The 20952-nt window shown below is 36.2% G+C and overlaps 1 protein-coding gene across 1 annotated transcript in view; it reads right to left on the bottom strand.

Annotated features, from left to right (window-relative positions):
• Positions 1–1740: 1740 nt before the first annotated feature.
• CCDC186 (coiled-coil domain containing 186) overlaps positions 1741–20952 on the bottom strand; it is a 46412-nt gene continuing 27200 nt past the window's right edge. Inside the window, exons 7-16 of the mRNA XM_059900017.1 lie at positions 18337–18441; positions 17772–17870; positions 17518–17604; positions 15778–15920; positions 12392–12647; positions 11556–11745; positions 10286–10366; positions 8052–8262; positions 6593–6812; positions 1741–5908 (exon numbers count right to left, since the gene is read on the bottom strand). Coding sequence (XP_059756000.1) covers positions 5825–5908; positions 6593–6812; positions 8052–8262; positions 10286–10366; positions 11556–11745; positions 12392–12647; positions 15778–15920; positions 17518–17604; positions 17772–17870; positions 18337–18441 — 1476 coding nt within the window. The 3' untranslated portion in view covers positions 1741–5824. The remainder of the gene's footprint in view (positions 5909–6592; positions 6813–8051; positions 8263–10285; positions 10367–11555; positions 11746–12391; positions 12648–15777; positions 15921–17517; positions 17605–17771; positions 17871–18336; positions 18442–20952) is intronic.

Genomic DNA, 20952 nt, shown 5'->3' with positions numbered 1-20952 from the left:
CCATCAGCAACATTTGTGCTTCAGAGTATGCACTTTGCAAATAGGTTACTCAGATAGACTGCTTAAACTTCAGAACACCTTTGTGAGACTGTGATATTGGATCACGTAATTTCTCAGAAGGCACCTGGGGCTTGAGCATGTGGAGCACCGTTCTGCCATGAAGTTATGCTTCCAAGCCTCTGCTTTAACTTTTTTTGAAAGTTGGTGCCTTGGAGCTTAGAAGGCATTTAACCACATAAAGAAAAAAGGTAATAAATGTTACAGGCAAGCACACAAAGCCTTTTTACTCATAAATTTTGATAAGACTTAGTCAGTCACTGTTTCAAAATACGATTTCTATAAGAAAGTGGGTTCTGAATTTCAATTAGGAAAGCCAGGAACAGACTCTTCTTGGCCTGCAAGTCCCAGCAGGGTCTCCCTCCAACCCCTCCAGGCTTGCCCCAAATTAACCCAAAAACAAAACACAAAATCCAGGAAGAAGCCAGTTGAGAGCCCAAAGCAACAGCCTCCATTAGCATGGACTCCTAGGGACCTGTTTTTTGGGGGAGATGGGATCTATGGGGGCTCTGGTGGGAATAGAGCTGAAAGTGTTTCATGCGGGCGGGCAGACTAGATCAAGGGCATCAGAGGCAGTGGGCATTTGGGGGTATCTTCCCTGGTCAGACTTCATGAAGAAGAAACTGCCAAAGAAACAATAGCTACTGTGGCAGGTTTAACTGCTATTTCTTGGAACAAGTAAAGCATAAGGATGCTGAAAACACATACACACAATTTCCTGCCCTTGGGCCTCTAATTATTAAAAGCAAAAACTACACAGTGAAATGGATGATGTGGAAAGGTATTCTAGTATTTAATATAGTTCCCAAGTAAATGTAACTAGAAGTTGACTATCAACAAGCTAAGTTTTCTTATTTCAGTGAATCCTAAACTTTCAACAGAACTCTTTTTGCACTGGGTTAAATGGTAGAGATTTTCCTCTCAGGTCTAACATCCTATCCTTTTTTTTGAAGTACAATTAGGGGGCAGACTGGCAAGTCTGACTGGCAAGAAGTATGGCCTTTGGACAATTTAAAGGCTGAAAATTCCTCAGAAATAGAAAACTACTTAAGTGGATGCTTCTTTTAAAAAATAAGAATCAAGTCTCAAATGTAACTTAGGAATTAATGGTGCATCTCTGCAGGGGCAGGGACATCAAGTCTGGTCACACTGTTCTCAGAATCATTAAACCAGCATTAGCACTGGTCAGCCGGAGGCATCCTCCCAAGTTGCTGGTCCTGAAGAAGTGCGCATTCATGCTACACTCATTGATTGAAGCAGACTTTATTAAGAAAAAACAGACTTGGATTTAAGTTTGTTGGAACGGTCTTTTATGACTGCGGGTCACACTGAAGTTAAGAACCGTAAGCCAATACTCTTCCAATAACTCACCCTCTTCTTTTATATATTCCTTTCTCTTGCAAACAAATCTACAAGCCGCCGAACGCAGACTATTAAGGATGTCAGGAAAGCTTCCTCTTTTCTATTAATTTTACCTTTATTCCAAGGATCCTGATTTCAGGGGATTCTTTCCAATAGTAAACTCTTTAAGGAATGTTGCATAATCTGTGTACTTGAACTGTTAAGAGAAATGGAAAACAACACATTGTGATATGAAATATCCATCATACACGTTACCTTCATGAAATTAATGCCATTTCAATATCTTTTTATTGAACGTATTAGATCTTTATTGTTAAAGCTGGATAATTTGGGCAAGTAAGTTCCATAATTTTGTGGAAAATCTGAATTTATTACTGGCTTGTCAAGTTCAATGAGAAATTTTCACATAGGCATGTATAAAAGGCCTTTTATAAAAGGCCAAATTTTGCTATCAATAATTTAAACAAAAATTTAAAATACAACGTGGCATTCAATTTGCTTACTATTGTTCACTGACTTTTAATGGTAATGAGTAAAGACAAAAATGGAAAGCAAAAATTCTTAATCTGGTTTAAAAAAGAAAATTCAAGCAATCTGAATCAGGTTTTGCCAAGTCTGGAGAATCAGTCTGTTAGCAAGTGGTGTGCGTAAATAAATAATCAAAGATGCCAGTAAAATACAACTTGGTAAATAGGCATTACCTATTTAATAAGTACAATATATACATAAAATTCTCTTGAAAAGATTCATTTTATACAGAAACATATTTACAAAATGAACAGTATAATCAAACTAAAGATTATCTGTACAATGCACACATATATATATATGAACTTTGGAAGGTAAACAAGTTTCATCATAGTCAAAATGGACAGCCATATGCATTTTAAAAAAGAATTTCATTCCAGAAGAAAAATACATCTTTAATATACAATTATATTTTTCATTTATTTTCCTGAAAATTCTTTGTTTGGATTCTCTTTTGATTATCTTCTCTTGTTCAGCCTTGAAAATTTTCAGGTTTCTAGTGCCACCAACTGGTGTTAAAAATTAACAATCTTAGTGTCAAAAAAGAATTGTTTTGTTTTAAAAAGGTTACTGGAAGATAGACCACTGGACTCAGCATCCATAAGGCAAATTAATGATATGGAATAACATGATTGATAAAAATATTTTCACCACGGTAGCATATATAACATTTACAATATTAATGGTTTCTAGTGCTTTTTTCCTTCTACTGGTAAATCTTGGCCTAAAATTATATGTAAAAGTCTTTAGAGTATACTGTAAAACAAAGTTTGGAAATATGCATGACAATGTGATTAGATTCATCTTTATGAGCATCAAGGAGGCATTAATAATTTACTAAAATGGCAAAAATCAAATACCATTTTATAGTCTTTGGATTTTTTTTTCCTTCTTCTTAAAGAATAATTAAACATCAAGCTGTGAAAAAAAGTTAGGAATGTGCAGAACCACCACGAAAACAGCAATCTGCTCTCAGTGTACCTCAGCAAGGATTCATTTCCCAAAGCTTCACGCCAGAGTGAGACTTCTGGGTCACATACTTGCACAAGTGAATTAACCCTCTTCCAACAGGGGCTGGTTGTGAGCTGCAGAGGCTTAAAGAGCTGCTCCTACTGCCTCCCAGCTGTTTTCACTAGACCATAAGCTCCGTAAAGACAGGAATTGCCCTGTCTGGTCTATCAGTATAATGATGATACCCTGTATGGTGCCTGGCAATAAGAGGTTTCTAATAACTGTGTTTATTACATGAATAAATAACATGTTGGTAGCCTGACAAAATTTAATTTCAAGATAATCTGCTTTAAATGGTTATGGATAGAAAGTTTAAAAAAAAAAAAAAAACCACTTTAAACTCATTCTTCTGCCCAAACCCACCATTTTCAATCCTTAAAACTTATCAGGCTAACGTTTGAAGTGGTATGGGAAAAAGGGAGTCACAGCAAGTATTCACTTTAAAATTAAAACCTAGTGAAGTGTATACATATATATACACACACACACAAAAATCACTTCCTGCTCAAAGAAACCAAAATAGTGCTAACAAAAACAGCATTTGATGTGTTCAATTAATAATAAACACATAAAACAAAATTTCTCCTAGATCTCAAGTTTATCCAGACTATTTTCCTTTTCTAGACACCCCATTCTTCTCTCCATATATTCAGTACAGTAAGGGTAGAAGGCCCTCTAAATGCTTACATCAGAATCTGTTTGTGAATCAGTTTAGAGAGAGGGAGCTGATAAATGCACATTTTTGTACACACTTTGCTCAGTCCTGATCCATATACAAAAGGATATAGTAGAAACTAAAGAGCAAAAGGAAAATAAAGCATTTTCTTCAAGTTTTCCACAGTTCCATACATTTATGGGTGCGAAAAGTAATAATAAGTCAAAATATGGTTTATAATTACATTCTTCTAAAATTGTTTAACCATTAAACTTCTCTAAATGAATGCTGGCACAAATGTTAATATTGGAATGTTTCATTTTCATATGTAATATATGTATGCAAAAAATGTATATTTTTAAGGTGTATAGACATAGAATACTATGGTTCTGACCACTATTTGGTCTCCATTAATAAATTTGTGTCTTGGGAGGAAAAAAACAAATACTGTAGTGTATGAATCTATATCACATAAGAAGCTGTAAAAATTTAGTTATGTTGACTAAATAGTCTTTGGGAGTATCAATAGTATTGTCAAAAACAACTAGGAAAATAATTCAGATGGGATTGCACTTACCCTCATTTCTTTATTTTGATAAATTATCACTGGTAAAAAGAACAAGATACATTATGGTAAGGCTAAAACTTTTATAGCTATTTTAAATATAAAATGTTTCTGGACTTGTATTTCCATTCTGAAGTGAAAAGATTTTGTTTTTGGATGACAACATATAACTCAATATACAGAAAAAATGCTGCATTGAATTATCTAATCCTTAGTAACTGATCTTTTAAAGCAATGTTGATTTTTAAAAAAAGTTAAAACACATTAAAGGGAAATTGCCACCATAAGCCCCGCCCAACTTTTAAAGCCACACAATTCTTTAAAGGCTTTTAATCCATCACCGCAAAGCTTACTTCTCTTAAGGGGAGAAAGAAGGTTGCGAAAATCCAAAACGAAAATGAGGCTTGCTGCAACATCTGTGTATGTGCCAAGGTATCTACTACAGAAATTATCTGAATATAATGAAATGTGAAAAACCACACACAGAAATTAAAATAAGTGAGAAATTACAAGAGGTGAGAAAAAAATTCAATGACAGAAATACTGATGCTATGACTGTCAACATTTAAGTGTACATCATAAATATTGTAAAAATCCAACAGGATACATAAATTTGGTTCTAAAATTCCTTTGGTTACGGAGATGTAATTATTTTGTATTTTAAATAAATATACCAAACACATCATATCTGGGGACTGTAAGATCACCTCACTATAATATATAATTATACCAACAGTAAAGAATGGTGCACAGATAAAATGGTTAACAGTGCCATATGCTGGATTCTCTTGGGAACTGGTTCTTTATAAATATCTTAAATTTATCTTTATACTTGATGTCAGTAAAACTAAAGTATTTCAGTTTCAAAGAATTCATTATTCATCTCTCTGTTCTAATGAGACTAATCCATTTCACATTTTAAAAAATAACTGAAGTCCACAGGAATTCTCTAAATGAGCAGGTTATTTAAAATCATATTTTATGTAACTGGAGATTTAAAAAACTCAACTATTAACTCAATTCGAATCTGAAAAAAATGTACCTAGCACAAATAAGGAAACCTGACAGGGGCATACAATGCCTGATCATTGCTAGTTACCAAAAGCTAGCTTTCCTATTAGCTTCCATTAAAATCAAATGGTTTAAGAACTCACTAGCATCCCTAACACACAAGCAAATGTTATATTAGAATGTCAAAACAAGTTTTTATCACTTCTTTAGTTTTCTTCATGTTGGAGAAATAGCATATTACTGAATGATTAACACCTGTCCTTTCATGCATAATTTTAAAAAGTGAAATCATTTTTGACATTATATATTTTAAAGGGAAGAAATATGGAGAAGGGGTTTTCAAAAGCCCTTGTCATAATGTTCAGCACTTCATATGACTATCAGCAAATTAAATAAGTTGTTCTGATTCAATGACAGGCTGTCACCACACAAAAACAAGTTTCATCAATGCTTACATTCTTACAGTATACACAGCAATGCATTTGTATTGTAAAAAGGTACTTTTTTATACAGATGAAGCAAAACAAATTTTTTACTGGCTGACACACAAAGCAGGGAAAAGTTTCCAACAATACTGGGCAATGGCACCTGCTCCTTGTGTAGCTTTTGTCTGTTTACTGAGGAAGAACTTTGTGTTAGGTTTTCTTCGTCCTCTGTTCTAGCTCATGCTGGTGTTTAATAAGACGTTCTATTTCTGTTCCAAGTGTTTGCAGATTTTCCTTTAACAATTGGAAAAAGAGGGGAAAAAAAACAGAACTACTAAGTATAATAAGTAAAAAGATTCAGTTTGAACTATTTTTGCCTAAATTCTGAACTGAAACGGTGACAGTCTTAAATGCCATGTGAGATAAACTAGGCACATGGCTGTTTTCAGTAAAGTAATCCTGTACACTTCAGAGTCAGACACTCTTTTTACTGAAGCTATAGCAAATTTTAGTGCCTAAAAATATTACCAGATTAAAAAAATTATTTTTTAAATCCATTACTAACCATCAAGGCCCAAACAGCACAGATAGAATAACTGGGTCAGATAACAGCTGCAAAAAATAAAATAAAGCTGGAATACATTAGAAAATAAATGCCTCAATCTTAAAGTCTTAGTAATCAATTATAACTAATTGTAATATATGTCAAAGGCCACCCATTGCAAAGTAAATGACTCAGTAAATGACTCATCTTAGCGTCTATCCAACAGCTAAACTGATTTTCTTGCTGTTTCTTTCTTTCCTGCTAATTTTAAAAATTGTACTTTTCAAAAAGAGAAAAACACAAAATTTTATCTATGGAAAAAATGGCTACCCCGCATTACAGAAATAGTCCATCCATGTGTTGGATCGAACTATGAAAGAGGCACCATTTTTGCCATGTTTATTGGTTGGTAAGTGAATGAGAAATACAAATACCTTCAAAGTAATATTTTTCAATAACGTATCCTCCAAAACAGCCTGTAGTTTTCGGTTGATCTCCAAAGAGAGTTCCAATGTTAATCCACTATCAGCTGGATGGGATGTGTACAAAGATGCCATGATGCCACCCCGTCTACTTAAATGGACTTTGTTAAAATCAGATGCCTCTGAAGAAAGTGTGCCTGATTCTTCTCGTAAAATGTAACTCTGAATTATTCTGCAAAATAAAACGACACTATCAGTTATGGCCTTGCAGAATTACAAACACTGTAACTTGCAAGAGTCGAGTAATCATAAGCTTAAAGATGATTAGCATAAAGTAATTATCTATTAGTTAATAACAGAACTATATTAGAAAATAAAGGGGTTTTCCTTATTCAGATGGTTTCTTAATCCCATTTTTGTTCTAACACGGTATTTAGATTAAAGATACATAAACATTGCTTTTCTATTTTTTCCTTATTACTTTAAATCAAAATATGTGAGCAATTTATTGTTCCAGTTTCAGTTAATATTTTCTATTTTCCTGTCATTAAACTTAAAACTGTGTCTTACTCTTTTTCGTTTAAAAGTCATGGGCAAATTTTTCTCTAAGTCTAAAATTATTTCAAAATAAAAATTTTTAAGTCATGGGTAAAGACCCACAATATTACTTAAATGAATATGGTATCTGTGAGAGGAATTTGGCCCAGCACAGGCTCTGGAGTCAGTCAGAGCTGGGTTTGGATTTCCAACTCTTGGTCTGTCACTTACAGGATGAGTGGTGAGTCTGGAACATTTAGTAATTTGACCTGAGCCCCAGTTAATTAACCTGTCAAATTAGACACAGTGGTCCCCAACCTTTTTGGCACCAGGGACCAGTTTCGTGCAAGACAATTCTTCCACGGCCTGGGGGGGTGGGGTGGGCTGGTTCAGGCAGTAATGCGAGCGATGGGGAGCTTGCATTACCGGGTGTTGGGGACCCCTGAACTAGAGGACTCATTCTCTCCCTGGGTAGTTTTAAGAAATCAATGAGATATTAAGTCACAGGCACAGTGCCTTATATTTATATTTCTCTACTATATTTAGTAGATGCCCAATAATATCTCACTATGTCCTGCCCAACAGGAATGATAATCCACAACCCCATTATCTCTTAAAACCACCGTCTTGAAAATAAAAAGCTAAGTAGAGCACTGTTTTTAAGTCCAAAGGTATTTTAGTATCTTAAAAAATCAGTGTCTACTGAACTCTGTATCACCTTAAAGGAAAGACCTGTGTTTTCTTTCATGTCTGTAGTCCCAAAACCTAGAACATAAATAAGTGATCAACAAAAGATTGGGAACCGAATGTCTTTAGTTTTAAGAACTATTTTTTGAAAGAAAGGCTCTTGATATGATTAATTTTGAACACAATAACTTTACCATGTGAATAATGGTATTTTGAACACAGATTACAGTACCATAATAATACATACTTTGTTTTTTTCCTAATTTCTTCCACCAATTGTTTGATGTGATCCTCCATAAATTCTATCTTTTCATTTTTCCGAGCATGTGCCTTTTGCAGCCTTACTATCCTCTCAATCAGCATGGCCTTGTCTACTTCTGGAAAGTTATCCACAGCTACTGACGACCCAGTATTTTCTGGAGATCGATCTTCTGCACTGCTTCGAGCATTGAGGGACCCTGAAGACAAACAAAATCCACTTATTGTACTTAGTCTGGAGTCAACTCTAATCTCATATATTATTTCTTCTATTATCATTTTCATATATTCAATTTAACAGAGTTGGATACAGAACACAAGTCATACCTGACCTGAGTTCTTGTTTCTGAATACATTGATGATAGAAAAAAGGATCTAGGGCTTCCCTGGTGGCGCAGTGGTTAAGAATCTGCCTGCCAACGCAGGGGACATGGGTTCAAGCCCCGGTCCGGGAAGATCCCACATGCCGCAGAGCAACTAAGCCTGTGCGCCAAAACTACTGAAGCCCGCGCGCCTAGAGCCTGTGCTCCGCAACAAGAGAAGCCACCACAATGAGAAGCCAGTGCACCGCAACAATGAGTAGCCCCTACTCACCGCAACTAGAGAAAGCCTGTGCGCAAAAATGAAGACCCAACGCAGCCATAAATAAGGAAGGGAGGAAGGGAGGGAGGAGAGGGAGGAAGGGAGGAAGGAAGGAAAGGAAGAAGGGTCTAGTATGTCTCTCAGGAATAGAATGAGTAAGTGCAATAGAGAAACGAGAAACTCCAGAAAAGTCAGAAAAACAAGTCTGAAGTGACACCAAAATTAAACTGAGACAGACACAGATAAAGACAGAAGACAGAATATAGCCAGTGGGTTAAGCTCTGGAGCCAGTCTGCCTAGGTTCAAATCTTACTTCTCCACTTTCTAGCTGTGTGACTTTGGACAAGTTAACTCTCTGTATCAAGGTCACTTCATCTCAAAATGTGAATCATAATATGATTTGCCTCATAGGACTGTTATCCTCATTTAAATTAGTTAACATGTCTGAAGTGCATGAACAGTATATATAGTATGCACTAAGTAAATGTTAGCTATTATTTTTACCAATATCATTTGAGAAGAATTTCTAATCCTTTTTAACCTACAAAGACACATTTTTTTCCCAACCCTATTGTGTAGATTTAAGACAAGTAATATATCTTATCCAAGGTCATGCACAAATAAATGGTAGAGCTGGGATCTAAATACCCATGTGTAACCTCAAACCCATGTTCTTTCTACTACACAATTTTCCCACTATTGTAACAGTTGATGATGTTTTTTCCCCTAATGTGCAACTCCTGGGAGGCAGTGTAAGGTAGTGGCGTGCAGACTCAAGAGCCTGAGAGTTCTGTTACTGTGGATTTTGGAAAAGTCATGCAAACACTATGAATCTTAAGTTTCCCCATCTGTAAAATGGGAATACAACACTTATTTCACATGGCTGTTCTGTGAGTAAATGATATGTTTAAAACATTTAGCACGGTTCCTGGCATTCCAAAAATGGTAAATATGCTGATATTTTGCCAATTATCATTTTCACAGTGCTATCAATCATAATTTTATAGACTTAAGTTTTGCTTTAGACTATAGGTATATTTACCATGAGAAAAGCAAAAAGATTTAAAAATACACACACACACAAACATATATATATAAAATCTGATATATAATGATGACCATTTCATTAGCTCTCAGGTGTTAAAAGTAATATAAAATTAAAAGAAAAAGAAAGAGCATACTATACCAAATCTCTCTATAGATGGATACAAATCTGAATTTTAAAATGGAAGAGTAAACTGTTGCACAGAATAAAGAAGCAGGTAAGGAAAAGGAGGTAGGGAGACAGATGGTATAGAACCCCATGACAAACTTGAAACCCTGTCTAATGATTAAACTTAAACATTTAACTGGAAATATTTTTTACAACATAATTATGTACAACTACTACTTTTTATAATTCAAAATTAAAGAAAAGCATATCGATACTTTTTAAAACAAAAAATCCTATTTCTTTTCCTTTTTTTTTTGGCTGTGCTGCGGCTTGTGGGATCTTAGTTCCCTGACCAGGGATTGAACCCGCACCCTCGGTAGTGAAAGCACAGAGCCCTAACCACTGGACCACCAGGGAATTCCCGAAAAATGCTATTTCTTTTTATAATCAATCACTAAAAAACAACTGTAAAACCATTAGTTTTTCACCTGATGAACTAGAACGACTTCCCATGCTGCTGACTTCTTTATCATAGCTTCCATTCTCAACCTGATCTAACTTTCTTCGTGCTGCAGGAAAAAGAAATGGATTACTTGTGACAACTGTCATGACCATTGGCCTCCACTATCTCTAATTTTAATCGCTAAAATCACTTAGGCCAAAATGGCATAAACAACAAGAGAAATTTCTTGAATATGTACTTTCGAAAGGAGGGCTGTAGGGTCATTCATATAAAACGACATCTAGAAATGTACAGGTCATATACAAAACATATGGAAACAACATTATGATAACAACTGATACTGGCATCACTTAGGTACACAGAACCTAACTTTTGGAGTCCTGAAAGATTTCGAAGAGCTCTACAGTACCAAAAATTTCCCCCAAATTTCCCTTCAATCATATCTATGAAAACAAACTAAATTCTTACGGCAAATATCTGAATATATTTATATTAAGTAAATGCTAAGTCTCTTTTACCATATTACTATATTTCACCCTATTTTAATACAAATAAAGCAGTGGGGAATAGTAGAGAATAGGATGTCAGAATACATCTCTTATTCATCTTTGTATCCAATCACATAGCACAGACTCCCAATTTGTATGAATTTTTAAATGTAAGAAATCTGGGTTCCAGTTCTAGATGTTAATTGTTGTGTTCAGGTAATTTATAACCTTTCTGGATCTGTTTCCCCTAAGATTAAGGGTGAGGGTTCAATGATTTCTAAGTGGGAGGTCTACAAGGTGGGGGCAGGTACCCTAGATGCTGCACAAAACAACTCACGGACAAGGGTAGGGAGAAAATATCAGAACTCTATTTATACTTATATTTAATCTAATCTTTTTAAATTTGTATTTTTCATGTTTTTCTAATGTGCATAAACTAGAGTAATACATGTTTAAAATTTACAAATAACTAGTTACAAATTGGAGAACAAATACTTAAATACTTTTTTATTGACAGCAGTATGTGATCAACAAAGTCTAGACACTACTGCCCTGGTAAGGTACTTTCCCAATTATTACATTTCATGGTTCTGTGAATAAATGTCTTTTAACATGGAACATGCTATAAACTATTCATGGAACTACAAGAAGGTCAGCCATGTGGTTTATTAACATTAATACATTAAAAAGAACATACAGCTCTAATCAATGTGGGAGAAACTGAAGTAAAATATATTTTTTCTGTAAATCCTTAACAATGAGAAGAAACAAAAACATTCAAGGTCTAAGTGTAGAAGAATTTTATACCTTGCTGAAGTTGTTTGGTAAGATCCTTGACACTAGAGGCATGTTTACGTCTTTGAGTTACTAACTCATCTTTTAATTCTTCAACCTGGGTACTCAATGCTTTAACTTCGGTTTGTCTACAAGTGAGTTCAGCTTGCAGAGTCTGGACTTCCTCTTTTCGCAGTTCTTCTTCTTTTAACAATCTACTTTCCTAAATATTAAATACGATAAAAAATACCAACTTTAATATCTGTTTCAATTACTGCTCACAGTTTAAAACCTTAAAAATACAAGGTCTTTCACAGTAAATTCTTCTGTCATCACTCCTTATCAGGTTTTGTTTACTGAGCTCCTCAAATTCTTTATACAGTAACGCAGGGGGATATATTAATGCATCTGCCATTCTATACATGTAAAACAACATGTGATACAGGTCTCTGTATTTTTTTTTTTCAGGTCTCTATGTCTGGACTAAAGTCTCAAATAATTTTTATGAGTAACCTGAAGATACTCTCACTACTTGGAAATATTAAACCATTTTTAAGCTATAAAAATATAGAAATTTAAAGTCCTTTTAAGAAATATATAGTAAATCCAGTTAGGAATGACAAAAACCCTGGTTTTCTTACTTTCAGAAGTGAAGTATTTCTTCCTAACCATGTTAGGGAAACATTTTTATTATAAACTGCATAAGTTGAAAGGAAAAACTGACATTTCTCATAGGATTTGAAATTATCAGAAAGTCAGTGCCAAAAAAAAGAGTTTAATCAACTACCATTAAGTTTATGCTTTTAGGGAAATTTAATTTGTGCTTCTTGCTATGTTGCTTTAAAAGTTAAATGTACACTTATACTTACCAAATTAATATTTGTCTGTTTCATGTGTTCACATTGGCTTTGTAACTGACTTTCACTACAGGAAAGTTTATCAAATTGTGACTGCAAAGAATTAGATTCAGACTGAAGTTGTGCATTCTTACTAGTGAGCTTTTCTGTAAACAGTAGTAGCTCAGATTCTCTTTTCCTACTGCCTTCGATGTCTTTTTGTAGGTCATTAATCAAAGAATTAAGACTCTCCACTTCTTCCTTCAAATTTTCAATTTCTTGTTTACCTCTAAAAAACAAAGTTTATATTTAAGAAAAAAATTAAACTATTAAAAGACATTAATGGTTTGAGAATTTTCATTGAATGAAATGCTTTATGAAGGTACTTTTATTCATTCATCCAAATATTTATTTGGATTACTATGCATGCCTAATATATGCTAGGAACTAAGAGCTGGGAATATACATAAGCAAGACTGACATGGCCCCTGCTTTCAAAGAGCTTTTAGGCAAGTAGTGTGAAAAACCATTTTTGATGATGAAAGCACAGAGTGGGTCACCTAAGCTAGTGTAAGTGATGAGTAAACTAATATTTAAAGGGTTAGCAAACTTTTCCTATAAAAGGCCCACACAGTAAACAATGTAGGCTTCTGGAGCACATGGCCTTTGTTGCAACTGTTTAACTCTGCCACTGTAGTGTGAAAGCAGCCACACATAATACATAAAGGAATGAGAGTGGCTATGTTCCCAAAAAAAAGTTTATTGACAAACAGAGGCAGTGAGCTGGATTTGGCTTCTGGGCCATAGTTAGCTAATTCCTGAGCTAAAGGAAAAGTAACAGTGAGTAGGAAAACAAAATATGTTCCAGGTAGAGGAAAGAGTATGTGCAAAGCTGGGAAGGGAACAAGAGAATGACTTCTTGTTGGTACTAACAAACAGATGTTCAATACTGATGAGGATAAGGACAGTACTATATCCTAGCACTTAACACAGGGCTCGGCACCTAGGAGACAATTAATTAACATTTGTTAACCAACTATTGCTGAAATACAGAATAAAGAAGGAGAAGGCACAGAGGGAGAAGCAGGGTTACTAATGATCTTCCAAGCCATGTTAAGCCATCTGAACTCACTAGGCAATCCTTGAGGCAATGGGAAATCATTGAGAGGTTTGAGATTTCCTTTTTAAAAAAGATTATGCTAACCACAATGTAGGAAACAGACTAAAAGGAAAGTAAGCAAAAAAACAAAACAAAACAGTTTGGAAGCCGTGGCAGTTTGCCAGATGAGAGCTGATAATGGCTTGGACAATGGTAGTAGCAGTGGGGATGTAAACAGTGAATGGACTTGAAAGATATGAAAGAGTTGGCAGCAAAAATATTTTGTGACTGGTTACATGTGTGAGGGAAAGGAAAGAAGAGCCAAGGGTAACCCCCAGGTTCCTGGGTTGGAAAATCATGTGAATGTCACACCCATCATTCATCTCAGGAACATCAGAGAAGCACATTTGTGGACAAGATATATGAATCAGTATTGGACATATTATAAGTTTGAGGTGTCTTTGATACTTGTGTATCTGGAGCTCAGCAAAAAGGGCTGACGATAATTAACTTGAAGGTCCTGCAGCACACTACTGGAAGAGTTAGGATCACCCAGGGTTATAATAAAATAAGAACAAAAAACAGCTTTATGACGTAAAGAGAAGGCTGCCAAGAAGACAGAAAAGATTGGCCAGAAAGTGGGGAGGAACACCAGGAAAGCACAAGGAAATGAAGCCAAAAGAACGGAGCATGTCAAGAAAGGTAATGGGCTTAGTGTGTCCATACTGAAAATTCAAGCAAGGCTTAACCTGGGAAGTATCTACTATATTTAAGGATGCATTAGCAGTTTGTAATGGAATGCTGGGGAATAAGAATAAATGGAGAGGAACAGAAGAACAAAGCATGTGAAGAAATGGAGAACGAGCATAGAGGATTCTATAAAGACATTTCTGGTTGTGAAGAAAGGGAGAAAGGAGATCATAGGAGTTTTGATGTCTTTAAGATATAATATTTAAACATAGAAAGAAGAAAAGTCAGTAAAAAGAGGGAGGTAAGAGATAAAGGATAAAGAAGGAATAATAAGGAAAGTCCCTGAGAAGGCAGAAGAGCATGGGATCCACAGTAGGAGCAGAGACCACAATTTGACTCAGAAAGAATAGGAACATTTCTTCCATAATAACAGAAGGAAAAGAAAAATGACTGCAGATGCAGGCAAGTTCATAGGACTGATAGCAAGAGGTTGAGAGAAGTGTCACCTGACAGCTCCCTTTTTTTCTGTGAAGTAAGAGGTAATCGCCTGACAAGAGTAAAGAGCAAGGTGAGAGGGAAGATCAGAAGTGTGAAGAAAGCAGTAAGGTTTGGAATAATGCTAAGAAGATGGGGAGAAGGCTCTGACTAAGGACATACGGTAGGACTGGAGGTGCATTAGTATTCCCAGTTGAGGTTGCTAACCATGAATTTATAGCAGCACCAATCTGGATGACGTTGAGATTTCTTCAGCAACACTCAGCAGCCTGGGTGTTGGTAGGGTATGAAAAAGAAGGTATTTGATCCAGCCTGAATCCAGGCTCTCTCAGGTAATGTCGTAAGTAGAATTTAGCTAAATGGTTTTATAAGAAGCCAAGGAATAGGACTTCCCTGGTGGTGCAGTGGTTAAGAATCCGCCTGCCAATGCAGGGGACACAGGTTCGAGCCCTGCTCTGGGAAGATCCCACATGCCGCGGAGCAACTAAGCCTGTGCGCCACAACTACTGAGCCTGAACTCTAGCGCCCAGGAGCCACAACCACTGAGTCCATGCGCCACAACTACTGAAGTCCGCATGCCTAGAGCCCGTGCTCTGCAACAAGAGAAGCCACCACAATGAGAAGCACGCACACCGCAACAAAGAGTAGCTCCTGCTCACCGCAACTAGAGAAAGCCCGTGTGTAGCAACAAAGACCCAAAGCAGCCCCCCAAAAATAAATAAAATAAATTTATTAAAAAAAAAGAAAAGAAGCCAAGGAATAATGTTACCTCCTGACCTTGAGCTACATACATGCAAAGATATAGACACAGATACATATCTACCTTCTAAAAGAAAAACTACTGTGTATAAGTAAGAGAATTTGAAAGCTAAGGAACGGATAAAAAACTGCAATCCATTCTGTCTTATAAATAACTACTGCCAATGTTTAGGGAATATAAACTTTGAGTTTTAGAAGCCGTGATGGGAACTCCAAAGATAACCCAAAATAAGTTCAAATGAAGACAGGAATTAAAAATTTTTTATCTAGTAAAATATAAAATTATTTTTAGTGCACCAATTGCATTTAAAAACAGAAATGAGATAGAATCAAAAAGCCTGTTGATTAGCATAAACAGAAGTTGCTCATTTTATACCTTTGATGCTGCTCCTGTATCTGATCTGCAATTTTCACTTTGTCCAATAAATTCTGAATTTCAGCTTTTTGGCGATTAATAATTTCTTTATATTTTGATAATTCATCTTCTGTTCTCAATCGTTCATCTTCTAGACATTTTACCTATCAAATAATCATAATCAAGTTAAACTACCAACAATATTTTCTTGTTCTTTATTAGCTATTTCAGACAGTGGTTATATATTAATAATCTAAGCTAAATTCTGAAGCAATAATAATTAACATGAAGAAAATATAATAGGAAGTTAACAGTCTTGGGTTTCAGTTTCAGATTTCTCATGATTTAGTCATGGGAGTTTTAGCATGCCACTTCATTTTTGCTGAATCTCCACTTTCTCATCTGAAAAGAGGATGTACCTTCCCTATCTACCTCAAAGTACTGGCATGAAGAACAAATAGGTACATGAAAGACACTTTAAAAATTATTAAGTGATCGCAAATTCAAGGTGGTTACCTAAAAGCCTATTTCTAAATAAATGAAAGATATATAATGATAACATATTTCACACTTAATTAAAAGGGAAAATATTATTACAATGAGAACCATAACATTGGAAAATATTTAAGAGGTTGTTAGAAATTAAAACTGTATACAAGGGACTTCCTTGGTGGTCCAGTGGTTAAGAATCCGCCTTCCAATGCAGGGGATGTGGGTTCGATCCCTGGTCGGGGAACTAGGATCCCCCATGCCGCAGGACACGTAAGCCCGTGCACCACAACTACTTAGCCTGCGTGCTCTAGAGTTCATGTGCCACAACTAAGAGAGCCCGCGTGCTGCAACTACTGAACCCACATGCCACAAGTAGAGAGAAGCCTTCGCGCCGCAACGAAGAGCCCACGTGCCACAACAGAAGATCCTGCATGATGCAACGAAGATCCTGTGTGCTGCAACTAAGACCCAACGCAGTCAAATAAATAAATAAATAAATAAATAAATAAATAAGCAAACATTAAAAAAAAAAACTGTATATAAGACTATTAAATATACCTAGGAGAAACGTAAAGGCTTTCTATTATTTTCTTTCTTCTTTTCTTTTTTCATTAATTAATTAATTAATCAATTAATTAATTTTTGGCTGCATTGGGTCTTCACTGCTGCGTGCAGGCTTTCCCTACTTTCTCTAGTTGCAGCAAGCGGGGCTACTCTTCGTTGCGGTGCGCGGGCTTCTCATTGTGGTGGCTTCTCTTTGTTGCGGAGCACAGGCTCTAGGCACGCAGGCTCAGTAGTTGTGGCACGCAGGCTCAGTAGTTGTGGCTAACGGGCTCTAGAGCACAGGCTCAGCAGCTGTGGCACACGGGCTTAGTTGCTCTGCGGCATGTGGGATCTTCCCAGTCCAGGGCTCGAATCTGTGTCCCCTGCATTGGCAGGCGGATTCTTAACCACTGCGCCACCAGGGCAGTCCCTATTATTTTCTGACACAGCTCTAAAGCCCATGTAACAGAGGACCAAGGATAACTTACAGATAAAGCAAATGTGCTGTGAAACAGGAATGTTTGGCAAACACTTTAAAGGGACTGAAATGGAAGACACTTTTATTTCTCTAAGAGTCAATTTTGTTGCTAGGGAATTGACATGCTACTCTTTGATTCTGGAATATTTCTATATAAATATCCTTTCCCCAAGATTTAAAAATCAGAATGAGTACAAAATCAAAGATATTTACCCTTCCTCTGGAGTCACGACTAAAGACTGAATTACCTTTGTTCTCAGTGTTCGTAGCTCATCCATGCCCTCCTTAAATGTCCTCTTCAGATCTTCTAGTTCCTTTATTTTGGCATGATGCATCTTTAAAAAAGTTTAAAAGAAACCACAAATCATTATATGCTAAACCAGATCTAAAATTTATTACTTGCTCCTTCCAGAAGGCCTTAAAAGTAGCTGGCAATAAGTACTTGTTGCTTCTCTCCTCTATATTATACCATCCAAGGTATACAAAGAACAAAGCTACTCACTTCTAGCTGGTCAGATTTTTCTTGCATTTGTTTTTCAAGTTCTCCTTTTGTGACTCTAAGCTTGGCATCAAGTTCATTTGATTTAATTTCTTCTGATTCCTAATGGGAAAGAAATGACAAAAGTATGACAATTTTTAAAGTTTTATGTTTTGAAATGTGAAGAAGGCTTTTGCAATTAAGTTTCCTCATCGTGACATACATAGCTCATGTATGTAAAATTGATGACTGTATTCAAAGATTTTAAATATGTCAATTTTGCACCAACTAGAAGAGCATACTTAACATATATAACATCATAGAGTGGGCTTTTTTTTTAAGTTATACCTTTTCTTGTACTCTTCATTCTTCTAACGTTTTCTAGTGTTTTTATTTGGTTAAAAACTTCTCTAGTAAGATCTCGATTTAAGCTGCAAGTACTTTAACATAGGAAATAGCCCGTATTTAATTTAGCTGCCCTACCAAATCTATTCCACACTTCGAATATTGTAGATACAAAAATTTATGAAACAAGAGTACTGATATCTGGCATAATTTGTTACTAATCTATTCAAAAATTTAAGCATACCTGATATGTTTTTATCATATCCTGACAATTTTTCCGAATTTGATCTGCTTCTTCCTTTGCTTGAGTTAATTTTGTTGTTGTTTCTTTGAGTTTATCTTTGGTTTCCTGCATTGACAAAAAGACAATGTGAGATGACAGAAAATATATATTGGTCTCTGTCCCCAGTTCCTGGCACAGAGCTCCTAAAACCCTTGTAATTTTTTAAGTGATAAAAACATTAGGAGCATCTCTTGTTCTAATACTGGTCTTTAACCTCTGTTCCTGTCACAGAGCTCCTGAAATCCTCATAATTTCCCAAGTGATAGGAGTGTCTTTTGTTCTAATGAGGTGACTCTGACTGGACTCCTGGATGGCTTCTGGATGACAGCTGGTCCCCAGAAAGACCAAGCCATGGTTAGAAGCTTGGAATTTTCAACCCTGTCCCCCATTCCCTTGAGAAGGCAGAAGGGTAAAAATGGAGTTAATGATCAATCTCAAGCCTATGTGATGAAGCCTCCGCAAAAAAACAAAAGTATGAGGCTTGGGGAGCTTCCAGATGGTGCACACATCCAATATCGGGAAGGTGACAAACCCTAACTCCAGAGGGACAGAAGCTCCTGCACTTGGGACCTTCCCAGACCTTACCTTATGTATCTCCTTATCTGACTGTTCATCTGACCCTTTTTAATGTCCTTTAATAAACTGGTAAAGGTATGTAACTGTACTCATTCCCCGAGTTCTGTGTGGTACTGTAGCAAATTTTTGAACCCAAGGCGGGGGGGTTGTTAGAACCTCCAATCTATAGCCAGTTGATCAGACGCACAGGTGATAACCTGGGCTTGGGACTGGTGCCTGAAGTGGGAGGTGGGGTAAGTCTTGTAGAATTGAGCCTTTAACCTGTGGGATCTGACACTATCTCCGGATCGATAGTGTCAAAACTGAGTTAAGTTGTAGGCCACTCAGCTGGTATCACAGAGAATTGCTTGTTGTGGGGAAAAGCCGTCACACATTGGTAACCAGAAGTGACAGAAGTGAAGTGTTCTGTGTAAAAGTAAAACAGACACAAAGGGAAGAAACCCACAGTAGGGAGAACTGGATTTTTCCCTACACTGAAGGAAAACTGGGTTTCTCCTTTACAGACAGCAACAAGGTTGGCATAGTGATGTGATGAATGGTGAGAATAATGACCAGACAGTAGAGAAAGTTCTTGTCTTAGCACTGCCACTGGAGTCAGATACTATTCTAGTAATAACATTTTATGCTTCTGACAAAAAACTAAATGTGGCCTGAACAGTTAATTGATAGTCATTAAATAAAGTTAAATTTGATAGAGTTTTCATCAAATCACTAGAAGTTACTAACCTGAAAAGACAAAAAGAGCAAAGTGTTTAAGCAGTTCTTTGTAGACCCACATAAAAGACAATTCTTCGGTTTATGGCCAAGGTACCTATTCAAAACTTTTTTACAGATTCATGCTGCAATTTGGTTTCTGTTCCCAACTACTCTCCTAAAATAACAATTCTGAAGGTCTGCAGGGACTACTTTCTCATCAAATCCAATTGCTTTTTCTCATTTCTTATTCTTGACTTACCTGTTCCAGTTCTGATTACTCCTGACTCTTTGAATAGCCTTCCTATGTTTACAAGACAACATACTCCTGTTTTTGCCCACTTCATCATTGCCTTCGCTGTCTCCTTGACTAGCTAGACTTCCTGTGGTGACTGTCCAAGTACAGCCCTAACCTGTAGCTCCAACGTTCTCCTTCAGAGTACCCATCCAGTCCCATAATTTGGGCTATCATGTGGATTTCAAATGAGAGTTTAGGTATCATCTCCTCCTAGTAGCTTCCCTTCAGAAAGGGGCAGAAGCTGCTATTCTGCCTTCCCATAGATAGAATCCAGGGAATTCCTAGATTGTAACACCTGATACATTGTCCAGTAGCTTACATGCTTCCCCCATTGAGGATACAGCTTCTGGATAACACCTAGCTCAGCAGTCGCCACATATTAATTGTTCACGTAATAAATGTTGAATTAACAAAGGAATACCTAACATAAACCTTGTGTCTAGTTAGGCTGGTTTTCCCAAACACCAAATATTCATCTCCCTTTTCTCTCTTATCTTGCTGTTCCTCCACTTGGAATGCCTTTCCTGTCATCTCTTAATGTAAACTGCATCTATCCTTCACACACCGCTTCTTATACGTCATTTTGTTTTTGGATAAACCTACCACACACTTAAGTGCCTACTTACATACTTTCAGTTGCAGGTCTTTTAAAAATAATTTGACTTACATTAAAACTGTGTTATTTTTAAAATATAAACATTTGAAGGCTTTTTCAAACATTGTTTTTTTTTCAAATATTGTTTTTTAAAATATGAGAATATTAGCTCAACAAGAAGGAGGAGAGAGAGAGAGAGAACAGAACTTTATCTGTTTTCTCCCCCACTTCTATATCATCAATAACTAAAACAGAGCCTGATACATAGTAGGTACTCACTTCATTTATTCAAAACATAGCAATTGAGAGATTCCTGTGTCAAATACAATTTTAAATGGTTTGTAGCCCTGTGTGAGCCCTAAGGATTGTTGCCCCTACTCCTTCTGGCAGTTCTTTCTCTGCCCATATAGTTTTC

The sequence above is a fragment of the Balaenoptera ricei genome, chromosome 16 (genome assembly GCF_028023285.1).
Source record: "Balaenoptera ricei isolate mBalRic1 chromosome 16, mBalRic1.hap2, whole genome shotgun sequence".
Classification (NCBI taxonomy): Eukaryota; Metazoa; Chordata; class Mammalia; order Artiodactyla; family Balaenopteridae; genus Balaenoptera; species Balaenoptera ricei.
This window is presented reverse-complemented; position numbering and strand designations above follow the sequence as displayed.